Source organism: Verticillium dahliae, genomic scaffold (assembly GCF_000150675.1).
Source record: "Verticillium dahliae VdLs.17 supercont1.5 genomic scaffold, whole genome shotgun sequence".
Lineage (NCBI taxonomy): Eukaryota > Fungi > Ascomycota > Sordariomycetes > Glomerellales > Plectosphaerellaceae > Verticillium > Verticillium dahliae.
This window is the reverse complement of record NW_009276938.1, coordinates 940586-960680: the sequence shown is the minus strand read 5'-3', so window position 1 is coordinate 960680 and position 20095 is coordinate 940586. Positions and strand designations below refer to the sequence as shown.

Here is a 20095-nt window from a genome sequence, read left to right as displayed (position 1 = left end):
GCTCCGACTCCGGCTCTGGATGAGCAAGACGACGTTGAATCGGTGATTAGTGATTACGTGGCGGCACAAGAAGCCCTTCGCGCAGAGGATCGACTCCAAACCGACTCGGACGGGCAGGAGGAGTACGAAGACGATGTTGATGACATGCAGACAGAGGACGGGTTCGAAGACGCTGAAGAGGGAACCTTTGGCGACTGGGACAGCGAAAGTGGAGAATCTCTATACCACGATGCGCCGCAGACAGCCGTGTCTCACGAAGACCGAGAGGATGCTTTCGATTACGAGCATTTCTTCCTACACAGCGCCATGGGATCGTTCAGTCAGAAGCGCATGAAGCGGAGAGGTAGCAGCAGTAGCTTCAGCTCCGAGGATTCGGTTGAGACGACGCGCGGCCCGAGCACCTCAAACGCGGATCAAGTTGAAGCAACACTGCGCCGCAGAGGCAGCGGCGACACCATGTCTACGATGGACTCGTTTGCAACCGCCACCGAAGGCCAATCCAGCAGGAAGAATAGCGACGGAGAAGACGAGCCCCAATTCGCTGTGGCTAGGACGACCGATGTACGAATCGAGAGCCCCTTGACAGCTACACGGGCATCGTTTGGACCGGGCATCAGCGAAGACAGCTCTTTCAGTGTGCAAACATCATCGGGGCCGATGCGCCAGCGCGCCAGCTCCGTTATCTATTCGCGACCCCTGAACCGACCTGCAGCCTCGAGAAGCCGACCTTCAATCTCCTCTCTCGACTCACCTGCAACACAGCGCAGCTTTCCCTTGGTCAACAGACGGACCTGTAACGGCGTGCCCACGCCCCAGGTGTCTCCGCAAGGATCGCCCGACCCGGCGCTGAAGAGTGTGTCTGAGAGCTTGATGAACGACACGGCAAGCATCTGCGGAAAGGATGGCGAGGCAGGGGACAATGCTGCTATACAACAGCTGGCCAAGGAAGATCAGATTCTTGTTGAGCGACTTGTGGCCAGCCTTGGCAAATGTGTCCTTGGGCTCAGCGAGTCGGGCAGGGCGTCGACGGAGAGCCGCATGTACAGGCGACGCATTGATGCGGCGAGAAAGCTCCTCGAGGGCTTGGAGTCGATATAAAGAGCACCCAGGTGCTAGCTACCCAATTCCTTCTTGGTAGCATGTAAGACCACCATTTGAGGCGCCAGCTTGGTGCTGGTGTTACGATACGGGAGGCAGTTCTGCCCCTGATTTTCTTTGTCACAAGGCGTCCTCTGATGGAATCACTGATAATGTCAAATGAACCTGCCGCGACAGAAGGAAAGGCACGAAGACGGAGCAAGGGCCGACAGGAGGCCGGCCAGCCGCTCGACGACTTTCAATACCCAAACTCTTGTCCCGATGAGTCGGACAAATGCTTTCATTTTTTACTTTTTTTTTCCTCATTTTTTCTTCAACCTTGCGCGTGAGCAAGCTCGCTTGCCATCGCTGGTGGCATTCAATGCCTGTTAACTTGTCCTTGACGGATTACGGTTCGAGGTGGTGATGGGTTGGCGCCACGCGGCGGGCAACGTGTAGACTTTACATATGATAGACACATGGTTGCAACGATCATCATTCACTATCAATCTTGGATGCGAGACATGGTCGAAATCAAGTGCCAGAGAAGGTTGGACTGGAGAGTTCCTCCCGGGGGAAGCTCCACGCTGTGTCGTATGAAGGACCGGATTGGAAGACGGTGTTAACTGCCACGGAATTCGGAACATCACCACTTAAGGTACTCCAGAGGCCTAGGGATCAATGCGATACCCATCGAAGAGAACGTACGGCCTCGGCCCGAGCCCACAGTGCCCAGTATCACCAACATCGACCGGTAACCTCAGAACTGCCTTGTCCGCCGATCAGTCCCCGCTTGCGCCTGGCAGAACCGCGGGAGAGCACCTACTGACGGCTGTGACACTGTGCGGATTGCGGTACCGGACGCGCACAGTGGCGTCGCGGGCCTGCGCTCCGGCGGGCGGACCCCGTGCCGGGTGGAGAGGGGTTTCACTGCGCGGTGGTTGTAGATTATTGAAAGGGCGAGCAGGGCCGTGGTCTTGAAATGGCATGTGGTGTTGACTTGCGATTCCATGCTTCCTTGCTTGTGAAGCCGTTGGCGTGTTTCTGAACCTTTTACTTTGAGCTTTGTTTCTTGCTGGGTGCTGCGTCTTGTACTGTTTGGCCATCTGGGACGATACACGGCATCGTCTTCTGGAGACTACGTCTGCACTTCGAAAATGGATCTAACTGATTACCGACTCCACGATGAGCTGGCCAGCTCTGGTGAGTACCTATTTTACTATTTTCACTGATTGTTCCGGCTTCGTCTTTGTGCCCTGTGTCTTGCACATGAACCTTTTGTTGTTGCTGTCGCTGCCAGCGGGGCACTTGATGAGCTGTCATTTCTTATCGGACAGCTTATCGCCACAAAAGTCATGAGAGCTTCTTCCCGAGGCCACCTGTCTCTCCATCAACACCGCTCCTGCACAATACTCTACAAGATACCCCTTTGCAACAACTCGCGGCTCGATCCAGAAGATCACGACTTTTTGCCCACGAAACGAAACATCTTCTCTTGTCGACTAGTCAGCGACACTCCCACACCCGCACACCCTCCGAGCAATCCCCCACCCCCAAAAAGAGCCATCACCACAAACCCGCCAAGATGGCGCCTCCAGAAAACGACTCCCCACTAACCCTCCTCGAAGGCCTCCTCTCCCCCGAGACGCTCGACTTTCTCCACACGACCGCCTTCCACCCGCACTCGCCCGTCCAGATCTTCAAGCGCCACACCGCCATCAAGCTCCAGCAGGCCCTCAACATCGCCTACGTTTTCCTGGCGCCCTTGATCGACCAGGCGCTCGCCCTCCTGACGGCGTCGCCGGGCCTCGCCTCCCTCGCCGCGTTTGTCGCGCTGCTCGCCGCCGCGTGGATCGTCCTCGGCTGGATCCGGCGCCTCATGCTGTTCGCGACGCGCATGGTGTTCCGGCTGGTGTTCTGGGCGGCCGTCGTCGCCGTGGGCTCGGCCGTCGTGCGGAACGGCGTGTTCGAGACGGTCAAGGATGCTGTTGTCGTCGGGGGCAAGATCATGGGCTTCTTGGCTGTGGCGAAGGATGTTTGGGTCGGGGAGCTGCGGAGGTATGAGGAGGAGGCGCGGGTGCAGGGGAGACGCTGAGAGGGGCGGGTTGGAACACGAGGAAGAGAAAGGACGATGCTGGATACGGGCGAACATGGATGATTGACGGCACGGCTCGGTACAGCTCTGTCTTTTTTTTTTTTTTTTTTTGGCGGGGGGGGATGCCAGGATGGTATCTGGTTGTATACGGTACGGGCATAGGATATCGGGTTTGACGCACGACACGAGACCGGCGGGAGTGCATTTCGAAAGCAGAGTTGGTCCCCAATAGCCAGGACGGCGCACCATTGGTAGCAACGAGATCATGTAAAGACAGCGAGGATGATGAATCAAATTGGTGGCATTCCACCGTCCATTTTGCGCATATCGAACGACACATGGTACCCCGACGCCATCGCTATGCAGATACTTCCCTAAAATCAAGACCGTGCCTTTCCGTCTCACTTTTGTGTCCTGAAGCCTAGGACCTGCCATACAACAGTTGTTCCCGGTCTAATCGTCCTGCGGCTCCTCGAATTCCTCGTCCTTCATCTCCTTGGGCTCCTGCGCCTCGTGGTATTGAATAATGTCGTCAATGTAGCTGAGGATCGACGTCACGCTGTCTTCGTCGGACGAGTCCAACTTCAGATAGTTGACCATGCTGAAGTTCTCAATCAGCCCCGCGACAGCCCTGTTGAGCCTGTTGAAGCTGGTGCCCCGCATGATCAGGTCGCGGTCCTGCGGGTCGCCCGTCTCGTCGTCATCCACGGGCCGCGCCTCGCGACCGATGCCTTGTGGGTCATCCTCGAGCAGCGTCGTGTCGGGCGTCAGGAACCGCTTGAGGTCCTTCTTGCGGACCTGGTCCTTGACGAGGTCCATCTTGGACAGGATGTTGATGTGCGGGATCTCGAGCATGATCATGGCGGACATGGCGCTGAGGGTTCCGGCAAAGAACTTGGCGCGGTCGACGACGAAGGTGGCTTCGAGCAGGTAGGCGGCGCACAGGCGAATATCGAGTGACCCAGTCTGACCGAGGAAGCGGGCCAGGGCCGGAAGTATCGGGATGTGAGTGTAGAGCTCGATCTGACCAGGCATGTCGATGATGATGAGGTACTCCTCGGTCAGAGAGTCGAGGGCCTCTGTCAACCAGTCGAGGTTCTCCATGAGGAACTCGAAGCAGTAGATGAGGCCGCCGTTGGGGCCGAGGCCGACCTCTTCCATGGCGTCCTTCAGGGAGATGAGATCCTTGATGTCGAGATCGGGCTCGTGCTCGAAAGATTCGGCGGCGGGATCCAGGTTAACATAAAAGGCGGAGCGACGGTTCAGGTTCAGATTCGTGATCAGGGATGCGCAGAATGTGGACTGGACAGGGTCAGCAAGGCAGTCCAAGTCAAGGGTGACGAGGAGGCGATTGAAACACGCACCTTGCCGGCGCCGGCCGGCCCCATGACCATGACACCAAACTTGCTCATGATGGCGGGGGACGAGAGACAGCGTGGACGTGATTGAGAAGGGATAGAGCCAAGACCTGGTGGGTTGTGGTGTTGAGACTGTGCAAAGTTTCGCTACGTCAGGAAAAGGAAATACGGTGGGATGATGAGCCAAAAGGTGGTTTAGCTTTGCAGTCACAAGTTACCCCGCCATAGGTACCTAGGTACAGGACCAGGAACGTCAGAGCAGTTGTTGAGTGGACAGGGGTCAGAGCGTTCTGCCAGGTAGGTGAGTCAAGACAGGTTTCGACAGCAGCGCGGTCAAGAACCAAGGCGTTATGTTGCGATCAATCGGAACCGACTCGGGGCACCAGAAGCCTGGGGACAATCGGCTTACGACGGGGGATGCTGAATTACAACGCTGACGGGCGGCATCAGTATGCGATCACGTCTAAAAGAAAAAAAAAAAAACTGATTTGCCGCGATTAAGATGCCCCGCACTCTTCGCACTTGCGACAACTGAGGGTGCCATTCACGGAAGGCGGTGAGTCAGGTCGAAGGGGGCTAGCAGCCCGCCAGAGGCGGTACAAGCAGAGGACAAGCACGGGTAGCAATGGCGCAATTTGGGGCGGCCGTTGGTGAGGATTGGGGTGGGGACATGTCATTGGAGGGGCACTGTTAGTGACTACTTCCCCCAAGTGTCACATGTGGTGAATGAGAAGGTACCTTTTACTACGGTCCGATGCCCGGCGGCCCCCATACAGGTACCCCTCCTTGAATTGCGCCAAAAAACGTGCCAGCTTTGCCCGAGCTCGACTCGACCCGATCTGAAGAAATTCTCCCCTGGCGCCTGCCTCTGCGTCCTGCCTCTGCCCTCCCCCTGGCTGTCTTGACCGTCCCCCTCCCCCAACCGGTTTGGGCCGTCTTTTAAAACTCAAGGGTCCCCCCCTTCTCTCCCCCCGCAACTTCTTGTCCTACCGTCCCCCTCATCATCATCAACCTTTTTCGGTACGTGTTTTCCCCCCTTGCCTGCCTGCGCCTGCGCTGCCCCGCCCCGGCCTCATCTTGCTCGTGCTGCCTGTTCCCCTTATCCGCCCGCCCTCTTCCCTCCTCCGTCAGAAAAACTGTGTCTAACCTGCCCCTCACAAGCCACCTCAAATCCCTCTTCTTTTCCCCTCACCTCTCACCGGGTCTTTCCTACCTCGTCAGGGTTCTCTCTCTCACACACACACATACACCCTTCACAATGACGACTGGCAACGGTGTCAACGGCTTCAAGCACAACGAGGGAACTTTCCTGTTCACCGTGAGTATTCCAATCCCTCCCCCTTGTCGCTCTTCGGAGTTGAGTCGCGATTTTTTTTCCTCGCTGCGCGCCCCGCTTGGCTTGTTCACGCCGTGACATGCCGTAAGAGGACAATCGTACTGACCGATTCCGCAGTCCGAGTCTGTTGGCGAGGGCCACCCCGACAAGATCGCCGATCAGGTTTCCGACGCCATTCTCGATGCCTGCCTGGCTGAGGACCCCCTCTCCAAGGTCGCTTGCGAGACGGCCACCAAGACCGGTATGATCATGGTCTTTGGCGAGATCACCACCAAGGCCAAGCTCGACTACCAGAAGGTCGTCCGCAACGCCATCAAGGACATCGGCTACGATGACTCCTCCAAGGGTTTCGACTACAAGACCTGCAACCTGCTCGTCGCCATTGAGGAGCAGTCTCCTGATATCGCCCAGGGTCTCCACTACGAGAAGGCTCTCGAGCAGCTCGGTGCCGGTGATCAGGGTATCATGTTCGGCTACGCCACCGACGAGACCCCCGAGCTCTTCCCCCTGACCCTCCTCTTTGCCCACCAGCTGAATGCTGCCATGTCCGCTGCCCGCCGCGACGGCTCTCTGCCTTGGCTCCGCCCCGACACCAAGACCCAGGTCACCATCGAGTACAAGCACGACAAGGGTGCCGTCATCCCCCAGCGCGTCCACACCGTCGTCGTCTCTGCCCAGCACAGCGAGGACATCACCACTGAGCAGCTCCGCAAGGAGATCCTCGAGAAGATCATCAAGAAGGTCATCCCCGCCAAGTACCTCAACGACGAGACCATCTACCACGTGAGTACCGTTGACCTAGTCCGAGCCATCCAGGAACAGAAACTAACAGCAACCTCAGATCCAACCCTCTGGCCTCTTCATCATCGGTGGCCCTCAGGGTGACGCCGGTCTGACCGGTCGCAAGATCATTGTCGACACCTACGGTGGCTGGGGTGCCCACGGTGGTGGTGCTTTCTCCGGAAAGGACTACTCCAAGGTCGACCGTTCCGCTGCCTACGTTGGCCGCTGGATCGCCAAGTCTCTCGTCAACGCCGGACTCGCCCGTCGTGTTCTTGTCCAGCTCTCCTACGCCATTGGTGTCGCCGAGCCCCTCTCCATCTACGTCGACACCTACGGCACTTCCGACAGGACCTCCGACGAGCTCGTCGAGATCATCAACCAGAACTTCGACCTGCGCCCTGGTGTCATTGTCCGTGAGCTCAACCTTGACCGCCCCATCTACAACCAGACCGCCAAGAACGGTCACTTCGGCACCAACCAGACCTTCACCTGGGAGCAGCCTAAGCAGCTCAAGTTCTAAGCGGTTTCGACCGAGATTCTTTTTGCCCCAACGATACCCCAGAGAGCGTTCAACAAGCTCTCTGCATTGCTATGAATAGACGTTTTCATGCTTTTTTCTCAACTATGACGTGGGCAGGCAGTCACACAAACATGGCGTACGGTTCTCAACGAATCCCGGATTTTAGCCTTAAACGGGTAAGGCTTACGATACACTCTCATACAAACAACCATAATGCAAGCTTCGGCGTCCTTCTTCTTTTTTCAAACTCAGGTCTCTTTTCTCTACTTCCTCCTCTTGAGCGGTGGGCGATAAAAGTTGCTGCAGGGCTGGTCATGGGAAAGACCTTTGGAGCGGTGGCGTCTTTCAACAAAGACATACAGGAGCGAGTCCCAGCGCGTGTCGGTTCCTCAGAAAACAACAAGAAGACGTGACACGGGCTCCGGATTGCGAGCTCCATTCGGCATGATACCCCCTTCGCATTGTTCGATCGGGATTTACACAAGACGGGCATTTACATCGGCGTTAGCTGGAGATAAAAGAACTTCAACCTCTTTTCTTTCCTGGTTATCTGGCCGACATTTTTGTGTGCGGACTGGGGGGGCCGTCCTTTTGGACGATGTTGGCCGAGTGCGGGCGGTGTGGGAGCGGGAAGCGCGGACTGCGCAGACACCGCTATGCGGTGATCCAAGACGAATAGTCGTTGCTTTTCAATAGAGAACAGTTGGCTATTCCATCGCCCTTGTCGCATGTTTTTGATCCGCCATTCATGTCTCGCCTTGATTGTAAATAGACCTTGTCGGGTGGTGTTGTGAGGCCCCTACTCCTATTGACACCGTGTCACAATGCAGGCTGTAAGCCCAGTCATCCGTGTACGCCTCGGGCTCACAACAGATGACAGGATTGCAGCCAGCCACACATCCATCAGACCTGAGAATCCTACTCGCCAACCTTCTCATCAAGACATGAAACCTGGCAAGGACTAACGTGCGCACACTGCGGCTCAATGAAAGGCCAGGTTGAAGTGGATGGGTGAGGTGACGAACAATGGCCTCGACGCGATGATCCTGAGAGGTTGCTTCATGGATGACTCCATCCGTCTGAAACACGACCTGATCCTCGCGACCATTCTCGCCATTGTTCACCGATGTTACAAAGGCGCAGACTGCAGTGGTTGCGCGATCGAGATCAACATCGGAAGCCTCTTCATGAAGTACGACGTCCGCCCCAGGTCTGCGCGGCACTTCCAGTCTTCAATACACGGCACTTGAGAACAGACGGTGCTGGGCCTAACGACCGTGATGCCCTCTTCTTTGTATGGCAGACGGATCCGTAAACATGGCCCAACTCCTGCCCTCGCCTTCATCAATGGCCTCATTCAGCGTACCGTACCAGAAACCAACTAGCCAACTCGTAGTAGCAGCACCGCCATTCATGGCCAGCCTCGAATAACGAACAAAGCAGCAATCGCCGGGCCCCGTTGATGTTTCGACGCTGAAAGAGGGCGATGCCAAACCCCAACGTTCGCAGCATAGGTTTTCGCTATCGGCCGAGTCGCTTGAAACGCTCCAGCCTCTTCGGACTTGTGATCGATGCAACGGAGCCAGCCCCTTGTCTTGGCTGCGTGTGCCGCGATAGCGAGACGCATGGCTGAAGCTCGATCGACGAGACATCTCCGAGGGTCGCCCCCTCGAGAAAACGAAAAACGAGGCCGGTGAGGGACTCGATGATTCATTGCCCCAGCCACAACCATTGCAACTAGAAGACGGCATGTAAGAAGAACGGCTCTCGCACTCGCCTGGATACAGACCGGGGTGGGTGGTTGTATACCTGCGGGTGAAAATGTGTTATCAGGCTGTTCGATCGGGGGGGTGTCTCCCACCTTGCCAAGTCCCCAAGTGAACAAATAGCAGGGCATCGTTTGTCACATCGCTTAGTATCTATACTCTATCTTCACAACTCGAGCTTTGCTGTCTGCTAAAAATGACAGCCCCTCTTCTTCTTGACCAGAAAGTAGCCCTGGATCAAGCCGAGGCCGATGATTCGGGCAATTGAACGGACAAGCTTAACGCTGAGAATAACGCTGAGAAGAGTGAACTATGCTTTGTCCAGATGAACGGCAAGAAAACCTTTGATCTCCGCTGCATCCGCGTATCGGCCGGGCGTTTGGCGTCTGCATGTAGGAGTCTCTCTCATGTGGCTCTCAGACGTGTCTCAAGCGAGCGATCTGGGTGTGGGCCTCAGCTGGTCATGCAAAAACGGGCGTGGGCGTCGAAACAACATTGCCAAGCTCTGCCATGCTAGATATCATCGCTGCATGCAGCGCGATGCATTCCCGAATTGGTGTTCTTACGAAGGGCTAAACATTTTTGTCCCGGTCTAAGCGACCTTTGAGGATGCTCAGCGAGGCGCAGCGAGGCGTGTGTAACCACATCAGGCGGCTGCGGGAAGAACGAAGTGGCATCGGTAGCCCGCTCGTGCTCAGCGCGGAGATACCAATGCCAGCGTGATGATGGTGTTGCAGGACTGTGGCGTAGCGAGACACCATTTCAAGACAATGAAGGGGAGGTTGTGCCGTTTTCAGTGCAGAAACTCACGAATCCAGACTCGGCCGAAAGCTCAGCTTTCGGCCTGTGTCGATTTCGTGGCTGTCTTGAGTCCTGGATCGCGATAGCGCTGGACTCGATGCGGTCAATTCGTAAATGGTCTGCGACATGACACGGCGGCGCCCGAGACGTTCATGTGCATCCCTTCCAGGTATAGTTTGGTTTCCGAGGGCTTTGGAAAGTCACCACTGGTTTAGACCTGCCCTAACAAAGGGTATACTAGTTCATGGCTTGACGAGGCTATCCATACAAGCAGTGAAAGACGTGTGATCAGAGAAACTACCGAGACTCCGGAGCCTTCCATCGCGGGACCGGTCCAGAAAATGGGGTCAGTAGGGTGTCGTGCGGCTGTGACGCGCCTCGCCAATTTCCAACGAGAAACTTAAGGTAACAGCCACAACCGGGCAAGTCACACACCTTCGCAGCTCACGAGCTAAAACAGCGCGAATCCGTGAAAGACGGACTCGTACCGATGTGATGGTTCTGGGACGGGGGCGTGAGGGTGAGCGTCTAGCTTTCGATCGAAGCTGATCCTGAATCGGACATCGAGCTCGTTAGCTTCGTCGCCAAAAACCATGCGTGCCAAGCTAAATTTGTGGAGGGACCAAGCTTGATCTTTAGGCATGGCAAGATTTTGTCGAGTCGGTTGGCCGCCGGGGAGTGACATGTCAAGCATACATGCCACGTCAAGCTTTCTGACGATCGGAAGAGAAAAAAACAATAGAGAAGACAAGCGAGCGGCAAGCCATTGTAGGTCTCTGCCTTCAGGCTGTCAGCATGTAGACGCGTGTTTGGGGCCACCTCGTAGCAAAAGCAAAAGAAGCAAAAAAGGCTGCTGGGTGCGTCAATATCGGACCGATGGGGAGCCACAGACTCGCAGTGGAATTCTGTTGTTGCTCCTGGTTGGTGGGCTTGGAGTTTGAGCATTCACTTGAATGATGGCTGGCATCGATGAGTGAATGAGATGAATAGGATCTTTTAGGGTGGGGGCTTATGGTGCTCATGAGCACGTTTGCAGTAGCTGCTGGACATACTCCGTTCAACGGTACCTAGGTAATCGTAAGAGGAACCATCTGCCGATGTCTGCGTGAATGGTGCCTAGTTCTCACAACACGGTTTGTCTTGGTACGATCAAATTACGGGTTCACCACGGCCTAGACGTATAACGTGGGTCGCTCGTGCACCATCTCAGGCCAAGGCCATTTTGGATCATGCGGATCCTCGCGGACTCAGTCTGTAGTGTCTTCAAATCGGTCTGGACTTCAGGGTGCGGCGATAGTGATGGCGTGCAGAGTTGGCGTTCGAGGCGTGAGTCCAATTGTCAGGTCGAGCCACAAGGCGTAAGAAGCGGTTAAATGTGATCAGTAAAATGAAGCAGGGAAGAGACCGGTGAAAAGGATGACGGTCATGTATTTCGGGTATTTTGGATTAGTGTGCGAAATGCGTTGTCGGCTGCCTGGTGACGCAACAGAGGCGAGGGAGGGGGGATGTGGTCAATGTGGAGGCAGAGAGGTTGTGGGTGAGACACCGGGGAACTGGTTCTCGCGCCCGCCAGCCGTGCCTGCTGCCGGAGCCGCGAAGGCAGGATGGACCCCCACTAACGCACCTGCTAAGCCGTATTTGGGGCACAATAGGCTCGAACCCCACCCCGATCCCGACAACAATAGGAAGTGGCTGCCAGCAACAATAGGAAGCTGTCCCACACACCCCTTCTTCTTCTCCTGCCTCATTTGCCCCATCATCCGGAGTCTTGTCCGAGGACAATGGGTCCTGATACAGAACGCCATTGCGGCCAACGGCGGCTCTGTGGCTTGTCGAGAGCCCGGCCGCTTTGCCTGCCAATAAGCTGAAAAGCAGAGGCATCTCGAGTTCACCGCCCGCTGCCTGGTACGGTACCTGCCTTACCTACCTAGGTAGGTACCTTATGCAAGGTATACTGGCCTGTTCATCTCCCATGCGGAAGGAACTGTCCTGAGACCAGACACGGAGTCCTTTCTTCCTATTATTCTCGGGACAGGCCATGTGGTCTGTGGGCCCTGAAGGAACGAACGGACGGGGCAGGACGTGTCATCTCTCACACATGAGCTTTGAGCTGGCCTGGCTGTTATTGACTTTGGAATATGGCTGCCGTATGAGACACGGCGGAGTCAGGGTTGTCATCTTGGCTACCTGATCGCCCCATGCTACCTATTCAGACCTGTTGACTCGAAAGGCCTGACGTACTGGAGTGGTCAGATCAGGAGACGGTGTTGGTTTCCCACCGGACAATTGCATGAATAGGAGCCAAAACATACACACGAACAATACGCCCTGGTGTACTTGTTCCGGGGGAACCTCACTTGACGAGTAGCATATCAGCTGGAGCTGTTTGGAGAAGGCGACTTTTCCGTGGCGTATGAAGGCTCCTTTTGCCTTGCCCATCTCATCGTCCGATAATCTCAAGTTGGGATGTGCGAGGACAGTCAGAGCGTCACACTTGTAGCAGCCCTTGTGCAGTGAGCCGCTCTTGCTCTCCTTCTTTTGTTTTTTTCTTGCTTGAGTTCTGCTCGGCAGTGGCGTGGCATGGCACCCTGGAAGAGCTACGAGAGGGTGGGGTGGGCGGGGGTGCAGGGAGTATACGAAGGGAGCTGCTAAGGGTGAATCTGAACAGCCTCGAAACGCCAAAGCGCCTGAGAATACCTGTACCTACAAACGGAGCATGTTTGTACACTCACCCCCCCGCCCTCTCACCAAAATCAACCCCGGGCAGCTACCTGTCTGCATGACTGCCTGTACCCAGGTCGCTGAAGATTGAGTCAGGCGGCTAGCCGAAAGATTGGATCTGCTTGACTGTTCGGGCTTGAAGGCAGCGAGTGAGTGACCTGATCAATACTCATCCAGTTTACACGCGGGCCCTACCACCTCTTGACGAACATATATAGCACCCCTCCCCTTCCCTCACATATCCTCGGGCTATGTTCACAAGCTAGACGTATTTTGTTCCCCCTGTTCAGTCTTCTGCGTAGCGAGCTCTGTACCTTGAGCATCACGACGAGATATCAAGGCCTCACTCAAGTCCCAAGACCTCACTCCAACTCTCAACATCGACAAGTCGAGCATGTTTCCCTTCATGGATAACTCAGGCCAGCATCAGGTCACCGCCATTCCACCCCAAGACTCTGTTTTTTTTTTAATCCTCAACAGTCACAGCAGCAGTTTGTAGCAACAACAACAACCTCATCGTCAACAAGTACTGCTGTTGTCACCTCAACAGCCCCAAAGGCATATGCCGGGTCATCTCGCCCCACAGTCGAGCTGTACGAGACCGCAAAGAATGCCTGAAGCCCCAAAGGAGGGTACTTCCATCTGCCCGACAGGAGCTTCCTCCCGCATATAGCCCCCCTATGCCCACGCGTCTTCAGGAAGGCATTGCAGCGACCCTAATGAGCAACCCAAACGCCAGTCTCCGCCAGCTAGGCCACCGCCTGCTGGCCGCCCCCCTGCCTTCCGCCACCATGTTGACCTCCCCTGATCCCGACGACGATCCCTTTGAGGAGCTGTCCCCTATCAACCTGCGCATCTCGACGAGAGTCAACGTCTCGCGAGATAACAACCTCGTGGCCCTGCCCAGCACCCCCAGTGATCAGGCTGCCATTGTCGCAGAAGCCATCGTCCGCGCCTTCAAGAGCAGCACCGTCATGGAGGGCGGCATTCCGATGATCGACCAGGACGGCCGCCCTCGACCTGTCAAGATTGAGGTCGACGCCGGCATGACGGTCGAGGGCTCCCACAATATTGTCGGCACAGAGTCGATCATTGCGGACGTTCTCAGAAACCGCCATGCAACCTACCTCAAGCAGCGCACTGGTAGCGTCAGCTCGACAGCCACAGCCGTAGACAGGACGACGGGGTCGGGCGGGTGCTCGGAAGACTCTAGCAGGAGTGCAACGCCCTCGCGACGTCGAAGCGCGTCTGAGATGGATTGCGAGCCTCAGCTGCCTGCCTCGAAGAGGGCACGTAGCCAGGGTCAGTCGGCGCTGTGAAGTCAAGTCAAGGAAAGAATTGAGACAGGAGCATATGACAATTAGTATCTTTACACGAAAGACATCGTATCAGCGTGTGCTTGATATATGGGGAAAGTCATTCTTTGTACTTAAGAGCAGTTCATAATAAGAGCCAGTTGCTGCTGCTGTTTCGTCATGTTGTGACAGAAAGTCGAAGGGGAAACGAACGGATAACGGACCTTGCCCCCAGGTTTGATTTCAGGAAATGGTAGCAAAAGAGTACAAGATAATGAAATCATGCCTGACATATTCAGGCAATCTTGAGTACCGTTAATCACTCTTCTCCATCTGTTCACGAATATATAGCGTTTGGTCACGTTCATCTGTGATGAGGGGTTCCGTGGCGAGGGGGAGTTGCGTCAGACAGCTATAAACAGTACATATACGGCTAATTCTGCTCCGTTTCCCATCGACCGGCTCCTGACTCAGTTAGGAATTTGTTCTAAACGCGCCGTTGGTCTAGTGGTATGATTCTCGCTTAGGGTCACACCCTGAAGCATAGCTTGCGAGAGGTCCCGGGTTCAATCCCCGGATGGCGCCTAGTCTTTTTGGCTCTTCTGGAGAGGGATTTCGTTCTTTTTTGCTCTGACGCCTGCAGGCTGGCTGGCTGGCGTCTGTCTGTCTATTCATTTGTTTTCCGACTTTCTTGGTAAAGGAGGAGGCTTTGCTCCATGCACATCACAGCCAAGTCGTCCCCGCCCACACCGTCGTAACAGGCTGACGTACCACGAGTGGGCATACTTGATTGAACTGGAAGACGACGCAAGTGCGTGCTTGCTCTTCGCTACCAAGAGATGTTGGATGCAACCCATGCCACTTGTTGGCAGGGCTGGACCGTACCGGTCCTTGCGGGCCTCGCGAAAAGGGGGGGCACGGCTAAGGGGGGGGTTCTTCAGCTCTTCCAGGGTCCCCGTTCCGATTCCCTCATGTACACTGCCACGATCGACTCAATTGGGGCAGCCTCTACTCTGGCAGCTGAACCAAGGAGCAGATCACATCCCATTCGATTCCTACAGTCGCCATCCCAAATCAATGGGAGGTAAAAGGCACACCACCCCGCGCCAGGGCCACGCCGGCGCCAACCCTCCAAGGCATCGTCTCTCATCCATCGCCATTGGAGAGCTCCACAAGCTCATGGACTGACGTACCTTAGCTTCATCAGCTTGCCGTCCCCAGACCCCTCCACTGTCATCGATTGACTGCTCCCGGCCTGCCCGACGTCGCCCCAAGCCCGAGGTTGCTAGGATCCAGCTGCGAAACCAAAAGACTGCGGAGAGAGGGTCTTTCGCAGAGAGGATTTTGTGAACCACCCAATTGCTGATCTCAGATAACCTGCGCCGAAATCCCCTCACAAAGTTGAGGGAGCTTCATCCTTCAGCTGTGGACTTGCCCCTCCTTTTTCTTGACCTGTGCAACCCCCTCCCCCTCCCCCTCCACCAGCACCTTACCGCCGCCACCGCTACCACCATCACCACCTGTCGTGTCATTGACGGATCACCGCTGCACTCAAGATGCCCAACATCACCATTCGCAACCTGACGGTGCAGGCTTTGACCCTCAAACGTGTCGAGCGCTTTGGGGCCAAGCAGGTCACAACGGGCAGCACCCTCGGCAACGCCATTGGCAATATTACGTCTCTCCTCAACGCCACAAGCTTCAATTCCACTGAAATTCACCCTGAAGGTGAGGCGCGCGAGAAGAAGGATGTCGACATCAAGATCAATGCCTTTTCTGCCCAGGGCACCGACTTCCCAGCTCCGCAGGAGGACAAGGAGGTTGTGCGTCTGCTGTTCGAGTGCGACGGCAAGTGGTACGAGGTCGACACACCCTCCAAGTCGGACAGGTCCGTCGTCATGACGCGCCTGACCAAGGACGACAAGCGCGAATTCACGGCCGTGTACATCGAGCGCCATCAGTTCCTGGCCATCATGTCATCCTCGAACCTCCACGCCTGGATGAAGGAGCTCAAGGACAGCTACCCTCTGCCCTTCCTCTCCATCCCCGGCACCCATAATGCGCCCACCTGCTACACGGCCCTCCCGTCCGTCCGCTGCCAGGCCGTCGGCATCACCGAGCAGCTCGAGAACGGCGTGCGCTTCTTCGACATCCGCGTCTCGGCCACCCCCGACAACGACAACCTCGCCCTCGTCCACTCGGTCTTCCCCATCTCTCTGACCGGCACCAAGTGGTTCGCCGACCTACTCACCGAGGTCTACGCCTTCCTCGAGCGCAACCCCTCCGAGACGCTCATCATGTCCATCAAGCGCGAGGGCACCGGCAAGGGCTCGGACCACGACATGTCCCGCTACCTGCGCGACCGCTACATCAAGAAGAACTCCAACCGCTGGTACACGAAGCCGCAGATCCCCGTCCTCGGCGACGCCCGCGGCAAGATCGTCCTCATGCGCCGCTTCCACTGCGACGACAGCGTCAACAAGTCGGAAAACGACGGCAAGGGCATCGGCATCGACGCCGCCCACTGGCCCGACAACTGCGAGGACGGCAAGACGGGCGGCGGCGGCTTCGTGCGCGTGCAGGACTTTTACGAGGTCGACCAGAGCACCAACATTGAGAAGAAGATCAGCTACAGCCACGCCCAGCTCGAGCGCGCCGCCGAGGCCCTGTTCCGCGCCCCCGGCGCCGAAGGCTACGACAAGGACGCCGTGTCGCCGCTGTTTGTCAATTTCCTGAGCGCCAGCAACTTCTTCAACGCCACGTGCTGGCCCGAGCGCATCGCTGCCAAGGTCAACCCGGCCGTCGTCGAGTACCTCTGCATGCGCCACGGCGACGAGGGCAAGGGCGTCAAGAAGCTCAAGGTCGGCGAGGCGGCTACGGGCATTGTCGTCACGGACTGGGTCGGCGCGCATGACGACTGGGATCTCATCCGCTGCATTGTGGCCTGGAACGCGAGGTTGCAGCTGAAGAAGTAGAGCGTTGAATATCTCGCTGTACATCACGGCAAGGTTACGTGTTTCACGAGAAATATTGGAAATGGGAACAGCGCGGTTCTTGGAAATATGAATTGAATTTTGGCATCATAAAAGCTCTGGCCACCGTCCGTGAGCTGTTGCTTGTCTGTTGAGCACATGGTCAGTTGCGATCTCGATGAAGAGTATCATGACATGACGTGTTGTGCCCAGTATGATTCAGTTCTCCAAGGTGAACAGGAAGTTTATCAATCATGGTGAACTCAGAAAGATAATAAAAGGATGTCATCCTCAAGTGGGCGAGGTTGGTTGTTAAAGGAAGCAAAGTGGAGGAAACCTACAAGAAAACCACAGCTACGAGTTCCAGCGATGTATCGGCAAGAATACCTGAGTCGTTGCGGTCAGCAAGGGCTCTCGATCGCGAACATTCAGTACGAAAAAGGTCCAAAAAAGCTAGGTCGATTGTCAGCACATGGTCACGCTGGAGAGGAACAACGTCAAATACCTCAAAGATCAGCAAGTGTTAACTTTGTTCATCTCGACGACGCCGAAGCAAAGTCGATCAAACAGTGTGAATACAATAAAAAGACGTTTCATCATTGTAGAGAGCGTTGTCTAACGACAGAACGAAGAGATCCAAAGTATGTAATTTACCTGGTTGTCCATGTCAGCCCTCCGTCTCAGTACGACATGTAAACCAGCATCAATGCGCGAAGCAGCATCACAATCAGCTGACGAGTTTTCAACAAGAAACCCCGCCAGACCGCCCACCACAAGGTTTGTAAGTCCTCGCTGCTGCTAATGGACGGCCGACGAGGCATCATTTTGTCCGCCTGTCGTTCAAAGATTCCTCATATTGTGTGGCAGTCGACGGGAGCGCGCGTGAGAGAGAGTAGTGATTGATTATGTTTACCTAAGAATAGTGAGTTAGCCTGAGGTCAAGACAGAAAAAATCCTGCAGCGAAGAAAAGCTTTGGCTCATAGGTCAGACAAGGCTGAAACTATTGCACCGGAATCAACATAGTTTGTTCTGCATGAGGAATCCCTGTGGTGTCTGTCGTGTTCATCATATAGAGCGTGGGGGTGGGAAGGAAGGAAAGAAAATCGCGAATCAGAGACAAACCTTTTGAAGAAATACAGTCACACCGAGCTGAATGTAAGTAGAATCGACAGATCTAGTAAACATCATTACCCATTGCATGCGCGCTGGCAGCGCAATGGGCAAACGTCACAGGTCGCTGGACCTTGACGATTTTGCTGGTGATGGGCAAAGAAAGAAGTCGGAAGCTTGGGAATTTTTTCGGCCTCGCGTTTTCAAGGTCTTTCTGGTTGGCGCTAGTCTTCCTTGGGACTAGCCCGAGACCCCGCAATGGCAGCGAGATGTGGCGGTGCGTCAAGATCAACAAGTGGCGAATGATTATCTTATCGCCAGTCATATAACAACCCGAGGTCATCCGCCACTTCCTCATCCGCTCCTCCTCCCTCCCCAGGCTGCTGTCACAAGCTGTCGAGCATCCCGACTCGATCCCGACCTGAGACTTCATCATGGCTGCCTCGGGGGGTGTATGGGCTCCAGTAGCCATGCGCTTGCTCCGTTCGGCCGCCGCAAACGCCTCCAAGGCGATTCGGCACACGTTTCCCAATGCACCAAAGCTCCAACCCACTCCCATACGATCCGCCGTCTCTACGGGAAGACATCCCATCCACCCAGCTGCCCTTCTCCGCCAGCGACGTTCGGCACGGTGGTCATCGACCAAAGCTTACCAGCATGTTCAAAATGCCGCCCGCCGATGGATGTCCTCTGGTAACACCGCATCCGCTGGTCCCCGCTTCGACCGGGCCAAATTCCCCACATCGAATACATCCCGCCGCGTGCCTCAGGGTACCGGCCGCGCCCCTTTCGCCAGCACACTTCGCCCGAACCTGACCGGCGGCACACTCTGCCGTACGCAAGGCGGCTACAGCACCGGTGGAGGCGCGCGCTACTTCTCACACACGCCGGCCGCTCCGGCGCAAGTGGTCCAGAACGTCGGCGTCGCTATGCGCGCCTTCTTCCTCTCAGGACAGAAGGCACGGTTCGACGGCCTCAACGAGCGCGGCGACAAGCGCTACAGGGCCGTCTCGACGCTCGAGCACGAGGCTGGGTGCAGGATGGCTAAGGTCTCCCGCTTTGAGCCTGGCTCCTTTGTGGACTTCCAGCTGAGCCCCACCGTCACGGCTCTGAGCCCGCTTGCTGCTGCCTTCCCCTTCCCCGCCGGTGCCACGGAGGACGGTGTCACGCTGAACCGCGACGGTTTTCTCGATGTCCTGTCCGAGGACTTTGGCCGCGCCCTAAAGGATCTGACAGCAGTTTTCGCCGATCTGAAACGGCTGGCTATGTTGGGGGATCTACCTGTGACGTTGGAGAAGTCGAACGTTATCAGGGTTCGGTTCCCTGGCGTGGATGCCGCGACGGCAGAGCGACTTTGCGACGACGTTGGTTTACAGCGTGGCGCTGTCTACCAAGACCCAGAGTTTGACGCAAACGGCGGCGTCCAGGTTGCGCTCAAGTTCCCCTTCGCGCCCGACAGCCAGGCATCAGAGAAGACCATGACGTCTCCAGGCGGCACTTTGCGCTCTCTATCGGGTCTATCAGAGGCATTTGATGATGCCTTTGTGGACGCTGAGATGGCGGAGAACCCATGGCTTTCAGATCCCGAGGGATATGAGAGCATGTCGCCGCCTCCTTTGAGTTCGGGAACACACTGTTCTCAAGAGTTTGACGGTCTTGAAGGCATCTATCGTTTTATGGAAGAATGTGACAGGGCCAAGGGTCGGTACTAGGATGTGAATTCATGTATGCTATGCGATTGATTTTGATGGATCTGGATAGGTTTTCGAATCGGGGACAGGCGAGAGGGGATATGGAATATGGACTCCACGCTCTTTGTATTGATACCAAGGGGCTCATTGATGAGCTATTAGCCAGAGAAATGCTAGTTTTCTTTTCCAAGAGTGATGCAATGCTGGAGATAGTGATCACGACAACCGAGTGACTGACAGAGGGCCGACGGTTGAATCCGAGCTGATGAGCAGACGAAGTATGAGTGGAGACGGATTCTGCCTGGTGGCTGGCTCTAGCTCAGGGGTCCAGGGCGTGATTCTGCCTGGGCTGGACAAAGCACCACACCTTGAACAACGATCATCCCAACCCACGATCATCGGCCACCACGGAGCGCCGACGACCTGTCGAGACGCGTCGAGACGCGCATGGAGACTGCTCGTAGGCTGCAACGTCCAAAAATATCGGGCCAAGATGCTCAATTGATGCAGCTCGAACGACACGACAAGGCAGCAGTCGCCTGATCCTGTGACTTCGCGTCTCTGGACCC

At 55.9% G+C, this 20095-nt stretch overlaps 7 protein-coding genes and 1 non-coding gene across 8 annotated transcripts in view; 7 read left to right on the top strand and 1 right to left on the bottom strand.

The window, feature by feature from the left end:
• Positions 1 to 1098, top strand: part of VDAG_03275 (uncharacterized protein) — a gene marked incomplete at both ends in the record, with an annotated part of 2695 nt that extends 1597 nt beyond the window's left edge. The window contains one exon of the mRNA XM_009657140.1: positions 51 to 1098. Coding sequence (XP_009655435.1) covers positions 51 to 1098 — 1048 coding nt within the window. The remainder of the gene's footprint in view (positions 1 to 50) is intronic.
• A 1564-nt stretch (positions 1099 to 2662) lies between these two features.
• VDAG_03274 (uncharacterized protein) lies at positions 2663 to 3172 on the top strand (the record flags this gene model as incomplete). The annotated part of the gene is made up of 1 exon (XM_009657139.1): positions 2663 to 3172. The coding sequence occupies one exon, from the start codon at positions 2663 to 2665 to the stop codon at positions 3170 to 3172; it is 510 nt and encodes a 169-aa protein (XP_009655434.1).
• Positions 3173 to 3625: 453 nt separating this feature from the next.
• On the bottom strand, positions 3626 to 4584 carry VDAG_03273 (transcription factor FET5; the record flags this gene model as incomplete). The annotated part of the gene is made up of 2 exons (XM_009657138.1): positions 3626 to 4474; positions 4537 to 4584. The coding sequence occupies 2 exons, from the start codon at positions 4582 to 4584 to the stop codon at positions 3626 to 3628; spliced, it is 897 nt and encodes a 298-aa protein (XP_009655433.1).
• Positions 4585 to 5788: 1204 nt separating this feature from the next.
• On the top strand, positions 5789 to 7169 carry VDAG_03272 (S-adenosylmethionine synthetase; the record flags this gene model as incomplete). Its single annotated transcript, XM_009657137.1, has 3 exons — positions 5789 to 5848; positions 5984 to 6649; positions 6708 to 7169. The coding sequence occupies 3 exons, from the start codon at positions 5789 to 5791 to the stop codon at positions 7167 to 7169; spliced, it is 1188 nt and encodes a 395-aa protein (XP_009655432.1).
• Positions 7170 to 13176: 6007 nt separating this feature from the next.
• On the top strand, positions 13177 to 13776 carry VDAG_03271 (uncharacterized protein; the record flags this gene model as incomplete). The annotated part of the gene is made up of 1 exon (XM_009657136.1): positions 13177 to 13776. The coding sequence occupies one exon, from the start codon at positions 13177 to 13179 to the stop codon at positions 13774 to 13776; it is 600 nt and encodes a 199-aa protein (XP_009655431.1).
• A 469-nt stretch (positions 13777 to 14245) lies between these two features.
• Positions 14246 to 14337, top strand: VDAG_20109. The gene has a single exon. It is a non-coding gene; the product is annotated as a tRNA-Pro (tRNA).
• An 839-nt stretch (positions 14338 to 15176) lies between these two features.
• Positions 15177 to 17320, top strand: VDAG_03270 (1-phosphatidylinositol phosphodiesterase). The gene has a single exon (XM_009657135.1). It carries the CDS (start codon positions 15309 to 15311, stop codon positions 16725 to 16727), a length of 1419 nt encoding a protein of 472 aa, XP_009655430.1. The 5' UTR covers positions 15177 to 15308; the 3' UTR covers positions 16728 to 17320.
• A 949-nt stretch (positions 17321 to 18269) lies between these two features.
• Positions 18270 to 19713, top strand: VDAG_03269 (uncharacterized protein; the record flags this gene model as incomplete). Its single annotated transcript, XM_009657134.1, has 1 exon — positions 18270 to 19713. One exon carries the CDS (start codon positions 18270 to 18272, stop codon positions 19545 to 19547), a length of 1278 nt encoding a protein of 425 aa, XP_009655429.1. The 3' UTR covers positions 19548 to 19713.
• Positions 19714 to 20095: the final 382 nt, after the last annotated feature.